Genomic DNA, 19,997 nt, shown 5'->3' on the forward strand with positions numbered 1-19,997 from the left:
TGGAAGTGATTGGGCAGGGCTCAATCCGGGACAGAGTTGGTGGAAGACCTTGAACTGGTCCTTCTGGATATCTTTCTACCCTCCCTACCCACTAATCTCATCCCCAGCCTCTCACCATACCCCCCTCTTAAGACTGCTGAGGAGGAAGCAGGGCAGAGAATTCTCACACATCTTCATTTTTACCAAAAACTCATCCATGATTGACCCACAGTCACCAGAGCTGAAGAACTGAGAATACGGTTTCAAGGACACTTTGTGTCATTACTTATAAAGGGATCGAACACTCACACTTTTAGAAATAGAGAGGACCAAGATCATTGGTCCTCAAGCGTTTGTTAAGTCACATGTGTCATCCTTCCCACAAAATATCCCAGGATGTCATTGCATAGCGGCAATGCAGAGACGTGTTTCTGGAACAGCATGACCACAGTGGGGTCCATCCAGCAGCCCTCTTCCCTCAGAGGCCCCTCAGCAGCTCCATGGGCCTGTGGGCTCTGCCAATCGCAGCTCAGAAACTAGAGTCTTTCCTTATAGATGGCCAGCCTGAGGCCAGATCAACCAGTGGATCATGCAGCTAGTTAACGGAAGTTACCGGGAAACAACAGGACTGGAATCTGTCTCTACTAGTCAAGAGTTAAGTGGGGCGCCTGGGTGGCGCAGTCGGTTAAGCGTCCGACTTCAGCCAGGTCACGATCTCGCGGTCCCGGAGTTCGAGCCCCGCGTCAGGCTCTGGGCTGATGGCTCGGAGCCTGGAGCCTGTTTCCGATTCTGTGTCTCCCTCTCTCTCTGCCCCTCCCCCGTTCATGCTCTGTCTCTCTCTGTCCCAAAAATAAATAAACGTTGAAAAAAAAAATTAAAAAAAAAAAAAAAAAGAGTTAAGTGCTGAGTCTTGACCCCATCCTGCAAGGTGCCTGCCTTTCTTTCCACATCTCCCTCTTAGGATGGTGCCCAAACAACCACTCTCGGCTCCCATCAGCCAAGCCTTTAAAGCTGCTCGTGGTGATAACAAAGGCTAGCCAATATTTGCCCTTAAAATAGGGATTATACAGATGCCTCTGCACGCACATTCTCCTGCTTTGAGGACAGTCATCTGATAAACCGTCCCCCAAATTCCCAAAGGTGAGTAGGTACCTCTGGAATGTGCAGTTGCTGGTATGTTGAGGAAAATTCGTTTGGAAGTGTTTTCTTTTGTTTGCACCAGAACTCAGAAATGTGTGGACGCTGGTGTTTTTATTATGCTTTGGATGCTGTCAGCTGCATTTTCAAAAGCTCCACCAGCAGAAGCATCTAGATTCTTTCCGAATCGAGACGCTGGGTCAATAGTCTAATTTTCGAAAACATTCCAACCCTGATGCTGTACGTGTTTGAGATCTGGTGGTTCTCAAAGTATGGTTACCGATGATGAGGGAAAATGAGAAGTGTACAATGATTCGGGGTGTAAAATATCTGGCAGATCCCAGATGTACTGGGTCAGAATTTCTGCAGTCAGGACCCAGAAATGTGTATTTTAACAAGCCCTCCAAGTGCTGCTGGTGGACATGGGCATTTCAGAATCGCTGATCTAAACCACTTTTTGAGAAAGAAACTAGAGAAATAACTAGAGTCCAGCGTGCCTCTGAAGAATCAGCCTTGCCAACCCATTCACAGGGATGCCAGAAATCCCTTTAAAAACCCACTGTCTGTATCTTTACCCAGCCTCAAATCCAGCATCCAATCAGCCACCCCCCCCAACCCCAAAAGAAAAGCTGCTCAAGAATGGGTATTCAAGTTCATTGAGATTTCTAGTTAATTGGGATTTAATTAAAAACACTTCAACCCTGGACGCCAAAAACCTTTCCAGAAATTGTAGGTTTGCCTTCCTTCCCGGGGCTCAGGCTGGCCTGGAGGACGGTGCTGAGTATGTTCTAGACTCTGCTCCCTCTCTTCCCACTGTCTTCTCTCCCTGGGCACTCTTCCTGGCTCCTCCTCTCCCCTTCTGTTCTCCCAGCCTCCCCGCCCCCAGCCTCCTCCTGAACTCAGCCTTCCCAGTTCCCTCTCCTTTTCTGCCCCGGAAGTTCATCTCCAGCCCCAGAGTTGTTCTCAGGCAAATGAAGTCCTGTAGCCCCGAAGGTGAAGGCATCAAGCCCCACCCTGGTGTTCCCCAAATGCCCTTGCTTCTTACCCTTTCCTGGACAAATTAAAGATATACAAATTGCATGAAAAAAAGTGCACCTATGACAGCTTTAGGTGTTTCTTTAAAAAATGTTTTTAAGTGAAAGCATTTGACTAGAACCTACATCATTTTAAAATCCTGGGGATTTTAAAGGAAAATAGGAAAGAAACCTGAAAGCCTCCGTATAGTTTTCTTAAAATAAGCAACATTGGGCATTATTGGGACCAATAACCATATATACACAGAGAGAAAATGGGTCCTGGAGTTCAGCCAAACCCAAATATTTAAAAGTCATCAAGAATTCTTACTACATCAAAATACCTTTGGCCACAGTATGTAAGTGGTATGTTACGGAATTTATTTTATTTCCACATGCCTAGCAGAGAGTGGCTCGTTTTAGGTTATGTGGCTGTTACAAATACAGTAACTGTTCTGGAGATGTGATTACATGGGCAATATTCACAGATAACAGTCTGATGAAAGCAGCAGCAATCAATCTTGTCAACATACACGGTGATATTTTCCAAACATGGCTCAAAGACCGGGTCAACGGTTTCTCCTGTACCCCATTTTCCATGGCCACACCTAGGGATGAATGAATCTCTTCCACCAGAGCAAAGGAAAGGGGTGCTGAGACTAAGATGACAGTCAAAACCATGTTGATCTGATGCGTGCAGACATTCCAAGATTTGTCGACCAAAATCCTTTATAGGACCAGCTAACAAGACATGAATATACTCTTGCATTTCACATTCTCATGTGACCATCTCAATGAACAGAGAACAAGAAGGTCCAGCCTTCCCCTGGCCGGCCCCTTCAGTTTCCCTGAGGCAAGGATTGGATACATGTTGTTTATTCCAAGAAGCACTGGAAGGGAGGAAGTGATCCGGGGAAAGGGACAAAAGGCAATAACGCTGTGTAATGAGTAGGTTACCGCCGTGGACAACCAGACCTCAGTCCTGCTGGGGGCACGTGGAGAGACTCAACAGAACTCACCTGTGAACTCTTGCTACAAGGGATGGGGCAGCTGGGGAACACATCCACCCACTCCCACCCCTCAGTGGCCGAGGGCTGCTCCTGGGGAGCTAACTGCCTCACTTCCAGCCTATGCCTCCAGCGGATCATGCACATCCCCACAGCCAGAGACACGCAGGAAGCTGCCAGTATGCTCAGCAGGTCTGTGTGACCTCAGGGGTGGCCCAGGGGATATGGACAGAGCACCAACATCAAGTGTGAAGGGGTCATCTTTACCCAGAGACTCTGGCTTTGTGTCTGTCTCCTGAGAGTCAGGGACCAGAGGCAGGGAACGAACCACGTACACAAAAGACTCCTGACTACACCTGGCTCCTGACTACACCTGCCAAGGATGGGCTGTGGGGCTCCTAAGTCACTGAATCTCACCAAGGGTGGGCCTCCTCGCTGGCAACAAAGGGGCTGGACTGGGTCTTTTCTGAGGGTGAAATAAATAACCACACAACTATGCTGAGGCTCCAAGCTAGCGCCCGGGCTTGGCCAATCCCTGCGTCGTGATTCCTGCTACATCCGAGCACCACCTGTACTATTAGTCACTCCACATTTTTCTTCAAACTGACTCATTTTCACTTGCATGCATTTAAAAAGGAACTTTTTGATGTCACCTGCTGTAGAGAAGAGGCAACCATAAAAATAAATTCAGAGCTCCTAAAAAATGGTTTCTCCACGCACCATCTAAAATCACCCCGCACACCACCAGGGCTATGAATCCCACCCTCCGGGGAAACTAAGCTGGCATCCATCACATCAAGGGCTCTGCGATAATAACCGCGACAGGCAAGTCACATGCACTATCCTGCCACTTCATTCTTACTGTGTGGGTCGACAGACATCCACTCCATGGTGGTGGCAACTCTTACTGCTCCCGCTTGGGAAATGAAGGAGCTGAGGCTCAGGGAGATGAAGCAGTTCCCCCAAAGTCTCACAGATACGCGACAGTGGCGAGAAGGGTCCTATGATCAAGCTGTTCTCCCGTTTTGGGCTGCACAGCTCACTTTGGGCGGAAGTGTCTTTCCCTGGACCCAGGGAAGAGCCATGCCGATGCCCTGTGATGGCTCTGGCCCAAGCTGCTGGTAGCATCTTTCCCCAGAACTTTCGTAACCCTTACTTCAATGGGACCCATACTTCAATTGTCCAGACTCCCTGTCACAATAGACACAAAGGTGTTGCAGCCATGGTTTCAGGGGGACAAAATGGCGGGGAGGCCTTTTCCCTTAGTTTTCATGATCTCCACTGCCATGTTTTTCTTCTGAGAATACGTTATTGCTTTTGTAACAAGAGAAAAACAACAGAAGGCTGGAGCTTCTTTTTAAATTCAGTGTTACTGGGGCGCCTGGGGGGCTCAGTCACTTAAACACCCAACTCTTGGTTTTGGCTCAGGTCATGGTCTCACAGTGAGTTCGAACCTCACGTAGGGCTCCACGCTGATGATGCAGAGCCTGTGTGGGATTCTCTCTTTCTCTCTCTCTCTCTCTCTCTCTCTCACTGCCCCTCCCCTACTTGCTCTTTCTCTTGATCAAAATAAATAAGCTTAAAAATTTTTTTTAAATAAATAAATAAATCTTTGGTGTTACTTTCCACCAAAGCTAAAAAGAGGGACTACATTCTGTCTCACTCTTCTATGAAGAGTGCACACGATGGCACTGCATGAGTGACAACCTCAGAAATAGGTCCGGAGAGAGGTCTGCTTGCAGTGAGGACAAATATGCACAAAGCAAAATGTGGTGGGTTGGGGAGGGGCTAAACTGGCAGCTAAGTGAAGGGTGTCGGGCACCTAAGTCCCTGAAGGTAGTGGTCTGTGGACAAGATGGCAGCCCCATCTGGCAGCCTGGGATCACCACCAAAAACAAGAATGGGGATGAGCTACAAATATGAGCAGAACAGCTGGGCGATGCCTGATGCTAACAACACCCAAATCCCACCTTCAACAGACTTGGGGCCATAGCAACCCAACCCAATACAAGACCAATCATTGAGCCTGTGCACTTAGGGCTCTCCTGAAGCACACGCCCACCCCCGCCTTTGTGTTTATATCCGGAGTGTTCACATGTTGGCTGGCCTGAGACTATTCCAGTTTCTATCACTTGGCCTTGGCAACTATTGACAGCAGCTCCTTTCAAAACACAGTGTCCTTGTTTGGACAATGCATTATATGCTCACAAAGGGAAGGACACAGAAGCATCACGTGGTAGATAACACAGACAAAGGAAAATTCAGTTTCCCTACGTTGTGGTTCTAACTCCCACTGATTAGCAGACTAATCCTGGACAACAGAGGCTGGGCAAAGCCAGGGACTGGCAAACATCCTGAGCTAACCTCAACTATCTGAAGTGGTTGCCTGGGGCTCCAGGTGGAGAAGAATCCTAGGGCCACACATCTGGGCCCAGCAGGGAAAGGTGCTGTGTTTTATCAGCAATTCTGATGAGGAATTACGGGTGTGGAAGGAAGAGAAAGGGGGAAAGCGGCCATGTGCCCGAAATAAGCCACCCTTCAACGGAACAGAGCTCCATGAGCTCAAGACATTTGAGCTCTGAAATTACAGTTATTTGTCATCCCTGGTTTTGCCCAACCTCTGAGATCCAGGATTATTCCATTTGGTAGTCAAGTTCCCCTGGCTAGAGCAGAAAATCCAATCAGTTACGTTGATGACGGAGGATCTGAAGAAGGAAACTCCCTGCAAAGAACAACCCCACACAACTCTGCAGGAGGGTCCCAGCAAGAAGCTGAGAATCCCTGGTGCCCTCCACATAGCTGCTCTCCAGGCTCCAAGAGGGAAGAGCTTGAAGGGAAATGGAAATTTCTTTGGAAATTTCTTCCTCTGTTCTCTGAGAGTTCCCCTGTAGAAGAGACTCTCAGCCAACAGAACAGAGTTATCCTTGCATCCCAATAACCAAAGCAAGTTTCCTGAGTTTGGTGTTTGGGACCGGTACATCGGAATGGCAAAATCCCAGCTGGTTGCTGTGATGCTGCCTTGTGTTGACAGCCTAGCTGTCATAAGCTTAAAGGTCTCGGATTCTCTGGCAAGACCCTGTGTGTGGTGGGAAAGGAGTATGTGTCTTGGGTATGTGAGTTCACAAAAAGATTTAGTTGAAATTATGAACTCAAGGGGCGCCTGGGTGGCTCAGTTGGTTAGGCGTCCGACTTCAGCTCAGGTCATGATTTCACAGTTTGTGGGTTCGAGGCCCGCGTCGGGCTCTATGCTGACAGCTCAGAGCCTGGAGCCTGCTTCGGATTCTGTGTCTCCTTCTCTCTCTCTGCCCCCCACCCCACCCCGGCTCGTGCTCTATCTCTCAAAAATAAATATTTAAAAAAAAAAAGCAATTATGAACTCAAGAAAGAGTGACAGCAAAAGAAATAGGCAAATCCTAAAAAGACACAGAGAGGAATGTGCGATGGTCATTTCAGCCATTTAGTTCCATTCTGTCCCTACTCAGACTCACGGACGTGCTCAGCTCACCTTGTTAAGCCGTTCCAGCATTTCTTTTAGGAGCAGCTGACATTCACACTCGTTTTCATACCTGCAAATTGGACACATAAGCAAAAGTTGGGCAGCTTCCGTGATTCCATATGTAATGACCACACAATCAGCGTTACAGAGTATATGCTGTCTCTTTAAGGAGAGGTCCTTAACTGGGGCGCCTGGGTGGCTCAGTCGGTTGGGTGTCCGACTTCGGCTCAGGTCATGATCTCACAGTCCATTAGTTCGAGCCTCGCGTCGGGCTCTGTGTTGACAGCTCAGAGCCTGGAGCCTGTTTCAGATTCTGTGTCTCCCTCTCTCTCTGACCCTCCCCCATTCATGCTCTGTCTCTCTCTGTCTCAAAAATAAATAAACATTAAAAAATAAATAAATAAATAAATAAAGGAGAGGTCCTTAAGTTTAAAATAGTAGCTAATGCTGCACCACTGAGCCTGTCGCTTCCTCACCTTTTCCACAGCATGGCACACGCACAGAGTGGTGCTGTGGCCACCATGCACGGGGGTAACTGGGAGCGGTAAGTGAACAGGAGTCCCCCAGCCTGGAGGCCCAACCTCCGCCCCCCCACCCCCTCTACCACCCCCCTACCCCTGCCCAGCCACATCAAGGATAAGGGAATCGTATCTCCACACACTCCTAACCCAAGTACAGCAGTGACACAGAGGATGGGAGACCACCCTACATGACCTACAACAAACACCACTAACCTGACCTTGACCTTGTTTGGGTTGCCTGTACTATTGTGTCTATACATGTGTCCGTTTTTCTGGATTATGCCATTTAATCCTTACAAAACCCTGGAAGAGGGCAGTTATCATTGCCCTCCCCCCACCCTCCCACCACTGGGGCAAAATGAGAAAACTGAGGCTGAGAAACTGGCCTATAACCGTGGGCAGATGCTCAGGGCACTTCACCCTCATCTCTGTGCCCTCAAGGCCTGCTCTGGGCCAGTAGGCAGGGCAGGCTGGACAGGCCACAGAGTCAGTGCCCCTGGGGCAGCCCTCGACCTCTGACAGAAGGTGAGTGGGTACATAAGTACCCCAGCACCGTTGCCCTCAGCTAGGACAACTGAAGTGTCTCTCCATCCAGTAAGTTCGCTCCAGGTCAACTTGCTGAGGGCACTCAGTGTTTTCTGCCTTTCCTTCCTGCCTCACTTCCTCACTCCCCAACCTGTGCTCTTGGAGGTCACCTCCCAAATAAGCTACTTGCCCTCAAACCCCTTTATCAGCCTCGGCTTCTGGAAGACCCCAAACTAAAAGAGGGGTGGGGTCAGGACTCACACTTGAATCTGACACCAAAAACTATGCCCTGATAGCCACACCATGCTGCCTGGGTAGAGCAGGGAAACCCCCCAAATTTAAACATACACAAAACTGATAAAGCAACAGATACTAGGAGGTGTATTTTTCCCTCCTAGTCATCTTCTTCCCTGGACTTGAAAATGATAGAGATCAAGAGGCAGAGAGACCACAGAAATCATTCTGTTTTGAGAGTTTCCCTTTAGGGGGACTTTCATCCCCTTAAGAAAAAGAGAAGGCTCCTTCCCAAATGACTCCGCCCTCATTCCCTATAAGCTGCCCCTAGTATCCATCATGGCCTTCTTCCAAGAGTCAAAGCCCTTGACGTGGGTAGGGGCACAAGGCTGCATAGAGGGAAGACTACATTTCCCAGCCTTCCTTGCAGCTATGTGTGGCCATGTGACTAAGTCCTGACCAATGGGATATAAGCATAAGTCTGTGGCAGCTTCCAAATATCTTCCATAAGAGACGCTGTGGGTGTGTCCTTCTGTATCCTTTCCTCCACCCTGCAGAAGGCCAGGCAGAGCCTTCTGAGCCTCAAATACTGCAGAGTGGCATGCTGAATTGCTAGGCCAGACCTTCCACAAGACAGAAACAAATTTCCATCCTGGATAAGCCAATGTCACTTTGGAGTTTACGCCATTTGTGGTTGAAACGAATCCTAATTAGCACTCAGCCCAACCCACAAAGCATAGGTTTCAGGGCCCCTGCACACTCATGCCGTGGGCTCAAGTCAAGTACCGAAAGAGGCCTCTAGAAAACCATGCTGCTGTAGGGCAAGTTCCAACCTAGGGAAAGAACAATCAGGAATATGTGCGCTGCGCACACTCCCAGTCCTAAAGCCACCTAAGAAGCTCAGCTATAACCAGCAAGCAAAACATATTTGTATAAGTCTCACATTTCCCACCAGGATGTCACAGTTAGCAGTGTCTTTTGTGTGTGGCTCTAACAGAGCCAGAAATTCTGTTTTAATGGCTAGTTAGCTTCGCGAATAAAACTTAACAAAAATCCAAAATTTCTCATTGCTCTTTCCTGCTAGAAACATCCAAGAATTTCTGTAGCTTAAAAACATGTTTGATAAATAATGCAATAATGTGTTATTGTGGGTAATTTTCATGCTGTAAAGACAAGTCTAGATATTAAAGGCAAGTGATTTCATTATAAAGACTTCATAATAAGAAATGATATGGGGCACTTGGGTGGTTCACTCGGTTAAGCGTCTGACTCTTGGTTTCAGCTCAGGTCATAATTTCACAGTTCGTGAGTTTGAGGCTCCGCACTCCTGGTGCAGAGCCTATTTGGGATTCTCTCCCCCTCCTGCTTGCTCTCTCTCTCTCTCTCTCTTTCTCAAAGTAAATAAATAAAAATGTTTTTAAAGTTTAAAAAAGAAATCATGATATATTCATATATATATATCCACATAACCGAATATATAAATGAATTCATAAAGTGAAAAAACACATTGGCTTCAATTACCTGATTGTTTTACATAATTACTTTTGGTTTTTAGCAATTTAGATAATTGACGGTATTCATTAATGTATTTTGGTAGTTTGATTTGTTTTTATTTAATTCTGTTTTATTTAGTCTTCATTTGATGTGCTGAAAACCTGATTTTGAAATTATTCAACTGTCCTAGAAGAGAATATGCCTACCAAGGCTGCATTATTTTCACCTGGCTTTGGCTAACCAATAAGTCACCTCTGGGATGTAAAACCAAATTAGGTGTGTATATACCCCTGCATGCAGGGGTATGGGTGTGATTTTTATTATAATTTTCGAATCCCAAGACTTTAGTTAGAATATTAAAGTATCTGCAAAGGGGCAATGGGAGGGAATAAATTAATGGAAATGATTAAATAAATCACGGAGTCTGAAGCTCCACGATAAACATACAACTCAGAACCAAGTAAAATCACCAAAAGATCAGGAAAATTCAACATGGCCATTCCTTCAATGAGGGCTCAAAGGAGTCCTGTGCACCCAGCCAAATCTCAGTAGACTGGGGCCTAATAACTAAGCAAAGACCATTTGGGGATCCAGGGTTTCCTGTTGGCCTGTGGAGCTGCCCTGGGTGTCTGAACCAGTGTACATTTCCCTTTGCTTTAGAAAACATGAGCTTCATTTGAATCTCTGGACCTCACTCCCCAGGAATCCAAGAATGACTTCTCTTCAAGACCCTGTGTTCTAGAAAGCATAAGGTGCGAAAACCTGAGTTCAAGTCCTGCCACCCACAGTTTTCCCATGAAGGGCTGTAACAGGTGGATTTCCAGATCCTTTCTTCCGGCTCCAAATCTGTTTTTAGGGATCATACCCAGAAACAGGGCTGATAGGAATGAAATCAATGAGTCTGATTAATATGTTCAGTACACACTGTCGAATAACCTGCCCAAGATTCAGATTAAGCATGTGGAACTCAGGGGCACCTGGGTGGCTCAGTCAGTTAAGCGTCTGACTTCGGCTCAGGTCATGATCTCACAGTTGGTGAGTTCCAGCCTGGCATTGGGCTCTGTGCTGACAGCTCAGAGCCTGGAGCCTGCTTTGGATTCTGTGTCTCCCAAGCTCTCTGCCCCTCCCCCACTTGTGTTCTATCTCTCTCTCAAAAATAAATATTAAAAAAAAATTCTTTTAAAGAACGTGGAACTCAAACATAGAGCACGTTTGGAGAAGACGCTCTAACTACCCTAGACCAGGGGCCCCCAAACCTGACTGTTCACTGGAATTATCAGTGGAGCTCATAAAACTTAAAACTCCTGGGCCCCATCTGAGGTCCAGGGTGGGGCCTGGACATCTGTATATTTAAATTAGTTTATGTAATTTTAAAATAGATAAATCTCTTACATGATTAGACAAATTTTTTTAATTACCTAAAAAGCTGTTCCATTAAAAGTCTCCCTTCCTATCTCTCCCATTGCCCAGCTCCTACTCCCCTATCCTCCACAGGTAATCAGTGCCATTGGGGTTTTGCATGTGTCTGTGTCCCCTTTTTCCTAATGCAAGCAAAAAATTCTACTCTTCTCCCCTTTTTTTTTTTTTAAAGTAAAGGATAGTAACACGCTATTCTCTTGTTTTACAATTGGGTAGCATCTCATTGCATATATGAAGCACAATTTGATCTCCTATGAATAGGCATTTAGGTTCATTCCAGGCTTTTGCTAATGCAGATCACACCACCATGTTGGCATGTATTTTACACTGGCCGGATCATCAAAAAATAAATTCCTTGAGAATGCAAGCTGGTGCAGCCACTCTGGAAAACAGTATGGAGGTTCCTCAAAAAACTAAAAATAGAACTACCCTACGACCCAGCGATTGCACTACTAGGCATTTATCCACGGGATACAGCTGTGCTGTTTTGAAGGGACACATGCACCCCCATGTTTATAGCAGCACTATCAACAATAGCCAAAGTATGGAAAGAACCCAAATGTCCATCGATAGATGAATGGATAAAGAAGATGTGGTATATATATACACTGGAGTATTACTCGGCAATCAAAAAGAATGAAATCTTGCCATTTGCAACTATGTGGATGGAACTGGAGGGTATTATGCTACATGAAATTAGTCAGAAAGACAAAAATCATATGCCTTCACTCATATGAGGACTTTAAGAGACAAAACAGATGAACACAAGGGAAGGGAAACAAAAATAATATAAAAGCAGGGAGGGGGACAAAACAGAAGAGACTCATAAATATGGAGAACAAACTGAGGGTTACTGGAGGGGTTGTGGGAGTGGGGAATGGGCTAAATGGGTAAGCAGCACTAAGGAATCTACTCCTGAAATCATTGTTGCACTATATGCTAACTAACTTGGATGTAAATTTTAAAAAATAAATAAATAAATAAATAAATAAATAAATAAATAAATAAATTCCTTGAAGTGGTCCCTGCAGAGTAAATACAGGTTCCTGTATTTATAGCCTTGGAGGATGGGGACAAATTGCTGAGTATCCTTTTTTCTTTTTAATAGTTCTTTAGGTGATCTTTTTTTAAATGCCATTTATTTATTTATTTATTTATTTATTTTTGACAGCATGCAAGCGCGGGAGGGGCAGAGAAAGAGGGACAGAGGATCTGAAGCAGGATCTCCGCTGACAGTAGCGAGCCCAATGTGGGGCTTGAATTCATGAACTGTGAGATCATGATCTGAACCGAAGTGGGTCGCTCAACTGACTGAGCCACCCAGGTGCCCCAATTCTTTTTTTTTTTTTTTAAGTTTTATTTATTTTGAGAGAGAGAGAGAGAGAGAACACAAGTGGGGGAGGGGCATAGAGAGCAAGTTGGGGAGGTGCAGAGAGAGAGGGAGACAGAGAATCCCAAGCAGACTCTGTGCAGTCAGCGCAGGGCCCCATGTGAGGCTGGAACTCACATCGTGACCTGAGCCGAAATCAAGAGTCAGGCTAAACCCACTAAGCCACCCAGGTCGGCATGCCCCAATTCTTCAGGCGATCTTATCATCTTATTCATTCTGTGGGAAAGGGGGACATGCCCTGGACCAGGGCTCCTGAAGCTTCAAGCTTAACTCCACTTCTAACCAGCTCCCAGATGATGGCAATGCTGCTCATCCACAGACCACAATTTGAGCAGCAAGATTCTAAAAGACACACATTGAAATAATTTCCGGGTATCAACTATGATGCGGTAAAGATGATTAGACTCAGCACGCCGAGGTCCTGAATTTCGTGCCGCTTCTGGGACTCACTAGGTGAGTGACCTTGCCCTAAATCTTGACATTGTCTAAGCCTCAGTCTCCTCATCTGCAAAACAGGTGCAGTACCATGTATTACAGGATATGGCTGTGAGGATCAAATAACATGAATATATCTCAAAAACAAAAGGAGCCAGACATACAAGCACGAATCTTTAAGATTCCATTTTTGTGAAATTCCAGAACACGCAAAATTAACCTACGGTGACAGAAATCAGAACACTGGGCGCCTCCCGCTTTTTTGTGGGGAAGGGGTACAGACTGACCGGGAAAGGACAGGAGGGAACTTTCTGGGGTGGTCAAAGTTCCCTGCTTGTTTCCGTAGTTACATGGGTACATACATCATCAAAACTCATTGAACTATGCACTTAAAACCTGTGCATTTTTTAAAGATTTTATTTTTAAGTAATCTCTACGCCCAACGTGGGGCTCAAATTTACAACCCCCAGATCGAGTCGTTGGCTCTACCGACTGAGCCCGCCAAGCGCCCCGAAACCTGTGCGTTTTACTGCATGTAAATTATAGCTACATTTTAAAGCACATTACAAGCAAATGATGCCGTTTCGTGCAAACCGTGAAGTGCCATCGGAATGGAAGCGGGTTCTAGGTGGGTGAGAGGCGCGGTAGTGCGCGCGCCCTCTGCGGGGTGGAAGTCCTGGCGACCGCCCCTATCCTGCCTCTGCTCACCCCACCCCCACTCCCCTTCCGGGCCCGCCGCTTACTTGCAGCGGAACTCGTCGAGCACGCGCTGCGCCTCCGCACCCTGGCGCTCCAGCCGCGTGCGCTCGGCCGCCAAGTCCCGGGCGCGCTGGAGGTTGCCCTCGACGTGGCGGGCGAGGGCGTCCTCGGGGCCGGCCAGCTCGCCCAGGCGCTGGAAGGCGTCCAGCTGCCTCCGGAGGACGGCGTGGCGCTGCTCGAGCGCGCGGGCCCGCTGGACGTGAGCAGCCACGCGCTCGCCGAGCCCCTGCAGCGCGGCCAGGCTGGGCGCCGCCGTCCGGCCCTCCGCCAGGCTATCGGGCTCGGCGGCGCGCGGCGCCTCCTCGGCGCGCTCGTACTGCTCCTTGCGGGTCTGGAAGACGTAGCTGCGCCGGTACATGGCTCCGGTGCGGGCGAGCGCGCGCGAAACGGCTCGGGGAGGCCGTGCGCCGGGGCGGCGGGCCGCTAAATAAACATCGGGGGGGCCCAGGCACACTGCTGGGACGTTCCAGAGCCGATCAGCTGTCGAGCTCAACACGGCGCCCAGCCCCCGGAAGAATAAAAGAGCAGCAGGCCTGCTTTTGTGCGCCGGATTAGCGGACCATGCAGCTCTGGGGGTTGGAAGGTTAAATTGGGCAATGAGGTTTTTGTTCTGGGATTGTTAAAGCCTGTCGCTTTATGATTGAATGGGGGGTCAGGAGGACAAGAGAGGCAGGACTGCTTCCTCTGGGAATTGTGAAGGAAGCCCAAGGGAGCTTGTTAAACTTGGACTAGCTCAAAAGCCCAGGGACCCTCGCTTTGTCTCCTCTTTTTCGGTCAAGCTCTCAATTACAGGCCTTTTCAACAATGCCATTTTTTTCCCCCGATCTCTTCAGCAATTCTTTTGCATAATTACAACATGACATTTAGGAACCCTCCTTACGTTAGGGGTTCTTAACCACGGATGCAAAATAAATGGCCATCTCATAAAATTGTGATGTGTGCGGCAAGTAAGTTTTACTAATACCTATGCATCTGCCTTAGGAAAACATCCTTTGTACAACAACTTAAGAAGCAAATGCACGGTTATCATTATAATGTTACCCTTGCTCCCGTGGATTCCGCCATCCTTTCCGGAGAAGAAGCAAGTAGAGTTCCATCAGGATGTTGGCATAACTGATTCTTTACACTAAAGAAAAAACCCTCACAGCCTAAAAGATTTAGTAAATTGGCCAACTCTCAATTCGAGAATATAAAAGAATTTTTTGCCACTATGTTTAATTTTAATTTGTATTGTGGAAATAACAAAGCTGGGCTTTAACAAATTTAAAAGTAAATTGTGGGTGTTGAAGGAAACTAATAGCATTTGATGAGAATGATCCAACATATGACTATTTTGTCATATCTCCAATTTATTTTTTTATTTTTTGGGGGGGGTACAGTGAGTGAGGGGCAGAAAGAGAGAGGGAGAGAGAGAGAAGCAGGGCTCCCCTGAAGTGGGGCTTGTGTGTTTTTTTAACCAAATGGGGGCTCGCGTTCACCGGAAGTAGGGCTGGAACTCACCTGATTAAGGACTCAAACTTAGGAATGGTGAGATCATGACTTTAGCAGAAGTCAGTTGCCTAACCCACTGAGCCACCCAGGTGCCCCCCAATTTTTTTTTTTTAAGTTTATTTTTATTTACTTTGAGAGAGCGAGATAAAGAGCAAGCAGGGGAGGGAAGAGTGCAAGGGACACAATCCCATTCAGGCTCTACCCTAACAGCACAAAGCCAGATGCAGGGCTTGAACTCAAAAAAAGTGAGATCATGACCTGAGCCACAATCAAGAGCTGAGCATTTAACCGAAACAGCCAGCCTCCCAGGTGCCCCAAGTCTCCGATTTAAAAATCATTATCAAAAAGGTTGTTTTCCTAAAAAAAGGATTTAGCTTAGCAGTGCCATATAATTAACAACTATATGGATTGCACATAATTAAATAATTATATTACAAATTAAAGTTATAGTTACCAAAGTTCGAGAAAAGGACACAGATCTTTGATGGGTTTTATTATTTCCCCAAAAAGACTGTAAGATAATGGAATGAATTCAGTTGAGAGTGACTCTAAGATAAGGTCCAGAGTTGTGGTGGTGGTGTGGTTATTGTTCTATTTTCTTTTCTTAAGGCATTTAAAAATAGATATTATGATCAAATCAAGGAGAGCCACATGAGTATTTTTGGTAGATACACATGTATCATGCTGATGGCATGGTAAATTGGTTTCCGGCTTCCTAGAGAGCAAAACCAGCACAGAACAAAGAAAGGATATAAAAGCACTTGTTCCTTCTGACATCAGGTATTAGTTAAATATTGCTACAGAACAAACTGACCCCAAAACTAAGTGGCACACAAGAAGAAATATTTAGCGCTGCACTCCCAGATCAGCAGGTCAGCTGGATAGCTCTCCTTGGAGCTGCAGATCTTTCAATCTGCTAGGGGAGCTGTGCTCCAAATGTCTCTCTTCCTCCTAGAACTAGTGATGACAAGAGGAGGAAAAGAAGCCCAGCCACACAATCTCTTCCCAAGCCTTTGTTTGCATCCTGTCCATTAACACCCCTTTCATCAAAGCAAACCAGGTGGCCACAGCCAAAGTCGAGAGGCAGGGAAGAGGCACCGCCCACCCCCAGGGCCATGGCAAGGGTGCGGGTGTGTAACTGTCACACTTCAGTGAAGAACTGGGACCAGAAACTCCATCAACCACACACAGTAATCCCATTTGAAAGAAAAAATAGATATCCCAGAAACAAAACAAAGGGAAAAAAATATCATTTCAATTTAATCCAGTGGAATAAACACTTAGAAAATATTTACTCATAAAGCGTGTCTCAGGGAGAGAAATATTGAACAAGGTCAAGTCCCTCCCTACCCTCAAGGTGCAGGGAGACAAATTCCTACTCAACTAATTCAAGACACAAGGAAATCTGGAATAAGTTCTAAAATAGAGATCTTCCCAAAATGTGGTTGTACCTAAAGCAGAAAGTTAAAGAGAAGTTGGAATTTCAGGCAGAACAGCATAAACAAGGTGTGAGAACAACTGGAGTAAGGTGCAGTAAAGGGAGCCGTGTGCTTCCTGGGCGTGGTGAGCCTGAACTGAGGAGAGCTTGGCAAGAAGGGTCCCAAAAAAGGAAAGTTCGAAGGAAGGGCTGAGCTTCCCATCAGCTGCGGTGGCTTGAATGCGGGCATCATCTCCACAACTTCTCCCAAGCCCTACCAAAAACGGCAGCAAAGAATTTATTTTTAGACGAGAACTCCACAAAAATAAGGAAGAAAAGATCACAGTGGACAAGATATACCAACAAATTTTCAGAGGGCTGAACAGAGAGATTAGAGGCAACTGACTTAATGGAGTGAAGCAAGCTGACACCTACATGGGGCAAAGGGCACTGGGAAAGGAAAACAAGATGGTTCACCTAGAGGAGTCTCAGAAAAGCTTACGAATTGGATGTACCAGGGGCGCTTGGGTGACTCAGTTGGTTAAGCATTCAACTTCAGCTCAGGTCATGATCTCACAGCTGGTGAGTTCCAGCCCCACGTCAGGCTCTTGTGCAGACAGCTCAGAGCTTGGATTCTGCTTCAGATCCTGTGTCTCCCTCTCTCTCTGTCCCTCCCCCCACTCGCACTCTATCTCTCTCTCTCTCAAAAATAAATAAACATTAAAAAAATTAAAAAAAAAAGTAACTGGATGTACCAGATACAACAGAAGGTGGGGGTGAAGGGTAGAGCTGAAAAGCCATAGGGTTAGCCCAGGGCCCAAGAAGCAGTTAGAATTTCAGATCGCCTACCCCATTCCTGTGCAGCCTGGCAAAGCTGAGTGAAACTGAACGGGAGAGGTCTTGAGCTGAAAGTCACCTAGTTGAAACATAGCTAAGGACAGGATAAGACCATACTGGAACAAAGGAATTAAGACAGTGGATGCATCATGAAAGATGAGCTGTACAATCTCCATCTCTCCATTTACCTCTTTGCTTCTCTTCTAGGATGCTGGTCACCTGGCATGTATTTCCCTGGGGCAGGAGAAAATTCTCTGGGGAAACTGAGTGACTTCGGAGAAAAAAAAATCACCAGATACTGAATTTGGAATATGGACTGACTGGCTTTTGGTTTGAACACGGAACACGTTTGTACGGTCCAACGTAACCCAAGCCGTTGATCATCAGACTAAGACCCATTTTATAATGAAGTTTTACTTGTGACAGCATAGGATTTTTAAATCTCTCTTTCTCACCTAGATTTTTGTTTTTGAAAGTTAGTATTTTTCCCTAAAAGGATAGATTCCCTAGATTTGTATACTTTGCCCTGTCCTGTACCAGGGCAATGGTATTATCATGATATCCTGCTCCGCTCTGTTGATGCGGAGTGTAAAAGTGTAAATATTTCCTATCAGAATGTTACTATAATTAGTTGGGTTTTCCTCTCACAGGAGGAAAGAAACTAAGCTGGTGTAGTTAGCTTCTTCTGTGGGACCTCTGGCTGGTTTGTGACTTTGTGACTTGTTCTTGAATCCTGTTTTTTAACTGGCCATAAAGTATGACAATGAGCACTAATCGACAGCTGGATTCCCCCTCTCCTGGTCATTTTAGTTTGGGCTCCCCCGAAGCAGACCCTGAAACAAGAGTTAAAGTGCAAGTAGTTTATCTGGAAGGTAATCCCAGGAAGGGCCTGCAGGGAGGCAGGAGGGAGACAAGGAAGGCCAAACACGGTTTGTGATAACAAGCCAGTCACCATGCTGCGGCAGGCAATGGGGGTCAGTCGCACTGGAAACTCTGGGAGATAGCTCAGTACAGGCCCCTCAGAGCCACCCCACCCAAGGGTGAAAGAGCTGGAGATTTACCCACCACTCCCAGGGCCCGAGGGCTGATCACAGGGCATTTCTGGTCTGCCACAGGCAGCCAAAGTAGCTGAGGTTAGCTTTTGACCCCACCACCTTAGCAAGTGACCTAGCCAATCAGGTTCCAGTATGGACACCAGGCAATGGGAATAATCACTTACATGAAGAGGCTCGTCATACATCTCAGTTTACCTGAGATGATCCACCTTTATGCATCTATCTCGGCACAAGTATAGATAGCACCCTCTTTTATTCTCAAGAGTTTCTTGGTTTGTCTGGGAATGCTGCCTCTCTTATTCTGGCCCACGTGACCTGAATGTCTAGCCTGAATCTAATCATAAGGAAACATCCACACAAACCCAAAATAAGAAACATTCTATTAATAAAAATAGAAGGAGATGATATTCCTCCAAAATGTAAATACCAGAAAAGAAAAAGAGAGACTAGAGAAATATTCCAGATGAAAGGAAACTAAGGAATCACAGCATCTACATGCAATACTGTTCCTAGACCCCATCCTACATTTGGAAGAGAAGAAAGTGCTATAAAGGCCATCGCTAGATCCCTTGACAAAATTAGACAATGGACACTCAATTAGGTAAAAGAATTGTGTCAATGTTAAATTCACTGAAGTTTCTGACTATAGCACAGTTAAGTAAAATGATATCTTTATTCTTAGAAAATATATTCTTAGCCATCTAGGGGTGAAACACATGATGTATGCAACTTACTCTGAAAAAATGCTGAAAAGCAAAATAAAATAAGTTCTGAAAAGCATGACATGTGTAAATATAAACATAGACATAATCATAAAAATGTATGGAGAAAGAGAGAGAAAAGAGATGAGGCAAAATACTGACAATACGTCAGTCTTGGTAAAGGATATATGGGTGTTGTATAATCGCAATTTCTCAAAGAAAGTTGGAAATTACTTTCAAAACCGTTTGTGGAAATCCCGATCCTCTTCTATGTTAAGCATTTTGCAGTGTAGGCATTTAATAAACATCACTTCCTTTACCTTATAGCCATATATATGTGTGTAACAGCAAAGAGAGAGAGAGAAGGACAGAGAGGAAGATGGTTTAGCCAACTGTGTAGTAACAACAGGAGAAAATGGTCTATAACCATTATAAGCATGTGGAAGACATGATGATATAAGTGAGAATGTTTATAACAAACATGAAGGGGAGCAGAAAAACAAAATACCAGATGCATGGTGATGACAGTCATCTAAGAACACATATATGTACATAATCGGATACTCGTGTCATATACCAGGTTTTATATTCATCACATCTTATTGTCATTTAAAGCTAATTGCATATATGGTGCTTCTTAAAATTTTTAATTAGAATTCTTAATTAAAGAACTGAACAACTATTTTATTTTTTTTTTAATTTTTTTTTTCAACGTTTATTTATTTTTGGGACAGAGAGAGACAGAGCATGAATGGGGGAGGGTCAGAGAGAGAGGGAGACACAGAATCGGAAACAGGCTCCAGGCTCTGAGCCATCAGCCCAGAGCCCGACGCGGGGCTCGAACTCACGGACCGCGAGATCGTGACCTGGCTGAAGTCGGACGCTTAACCGACTGCGCCACCCAGGCGCCCCTGAACAACTATTTTAAAAGCCTGAGTAAAATAGGCATAGATGTTTGCCTTTTAGTCAACTTCATATTCTACAACTTTGAGCTTTCTCTTTCAGTTTACATACATTCTGAGTTTGCTGTGGGCTTTTTCCAGACACAAAGAGTAGTATAGAACATTCATGTAAATGCCAGTTCTCT

The 19,997-nt window shown here is 45.8% G+C and overlaps 1 protein-coding gene across 6 annotated transcripts in view; it reads right to left on the minus strand.

The window, feature by feature from the left end:
* Positions 1-19,997, minus strand: part of BFSP1 (beaded filament structural protein 1) — a 70,498-nt gene that overhangs the window by 27,033 nt on the left and 23,468 nt on the right. For 5 of the 6 annotated variants that reach the window (XM_043602938.1, XM_043602939.1, XM_043602940.1 and 2 more), the window contains exons 4-6: positions 17,167-17,233; positions 13,394-13,978; positions 6,642-6,702 (exon numbers count right to left, since the gene is read on the minus strand). In XM_043602938.1, coding sequence (XP_043458873.1) covers positions 6,642-6,702; positions 13,394-13,978; positions 17,167-17,171 — 651 coding nt within the window. In that variant the 5' untranslated portion in view covers positions 17,172-17,233. The remainder of the gene's footprint in view (positions 1-6,641; positions 6,703-13,393; positions 13,979-17,166; positions 17,234-19,997) is intronic. The other variant, XM_043602941.1, reaches the window with a different exon arrangement.

Source organism: Prionailurus bengalensis, chromosome A3, assembly GCF_016509475.1.
Source record: "Prionailurus bengalensis isolate Pbe53 chromosome A3, Fcat_Pben_1.1_paternal_pri, whole genome shotgun sequence".
Taxonomy (NCBI): Eukaryota; Metazoa; Chordata; class Mammalia; order Carnivora; family Felidae; genus Prionailurus; species Prionailurus bengalensis.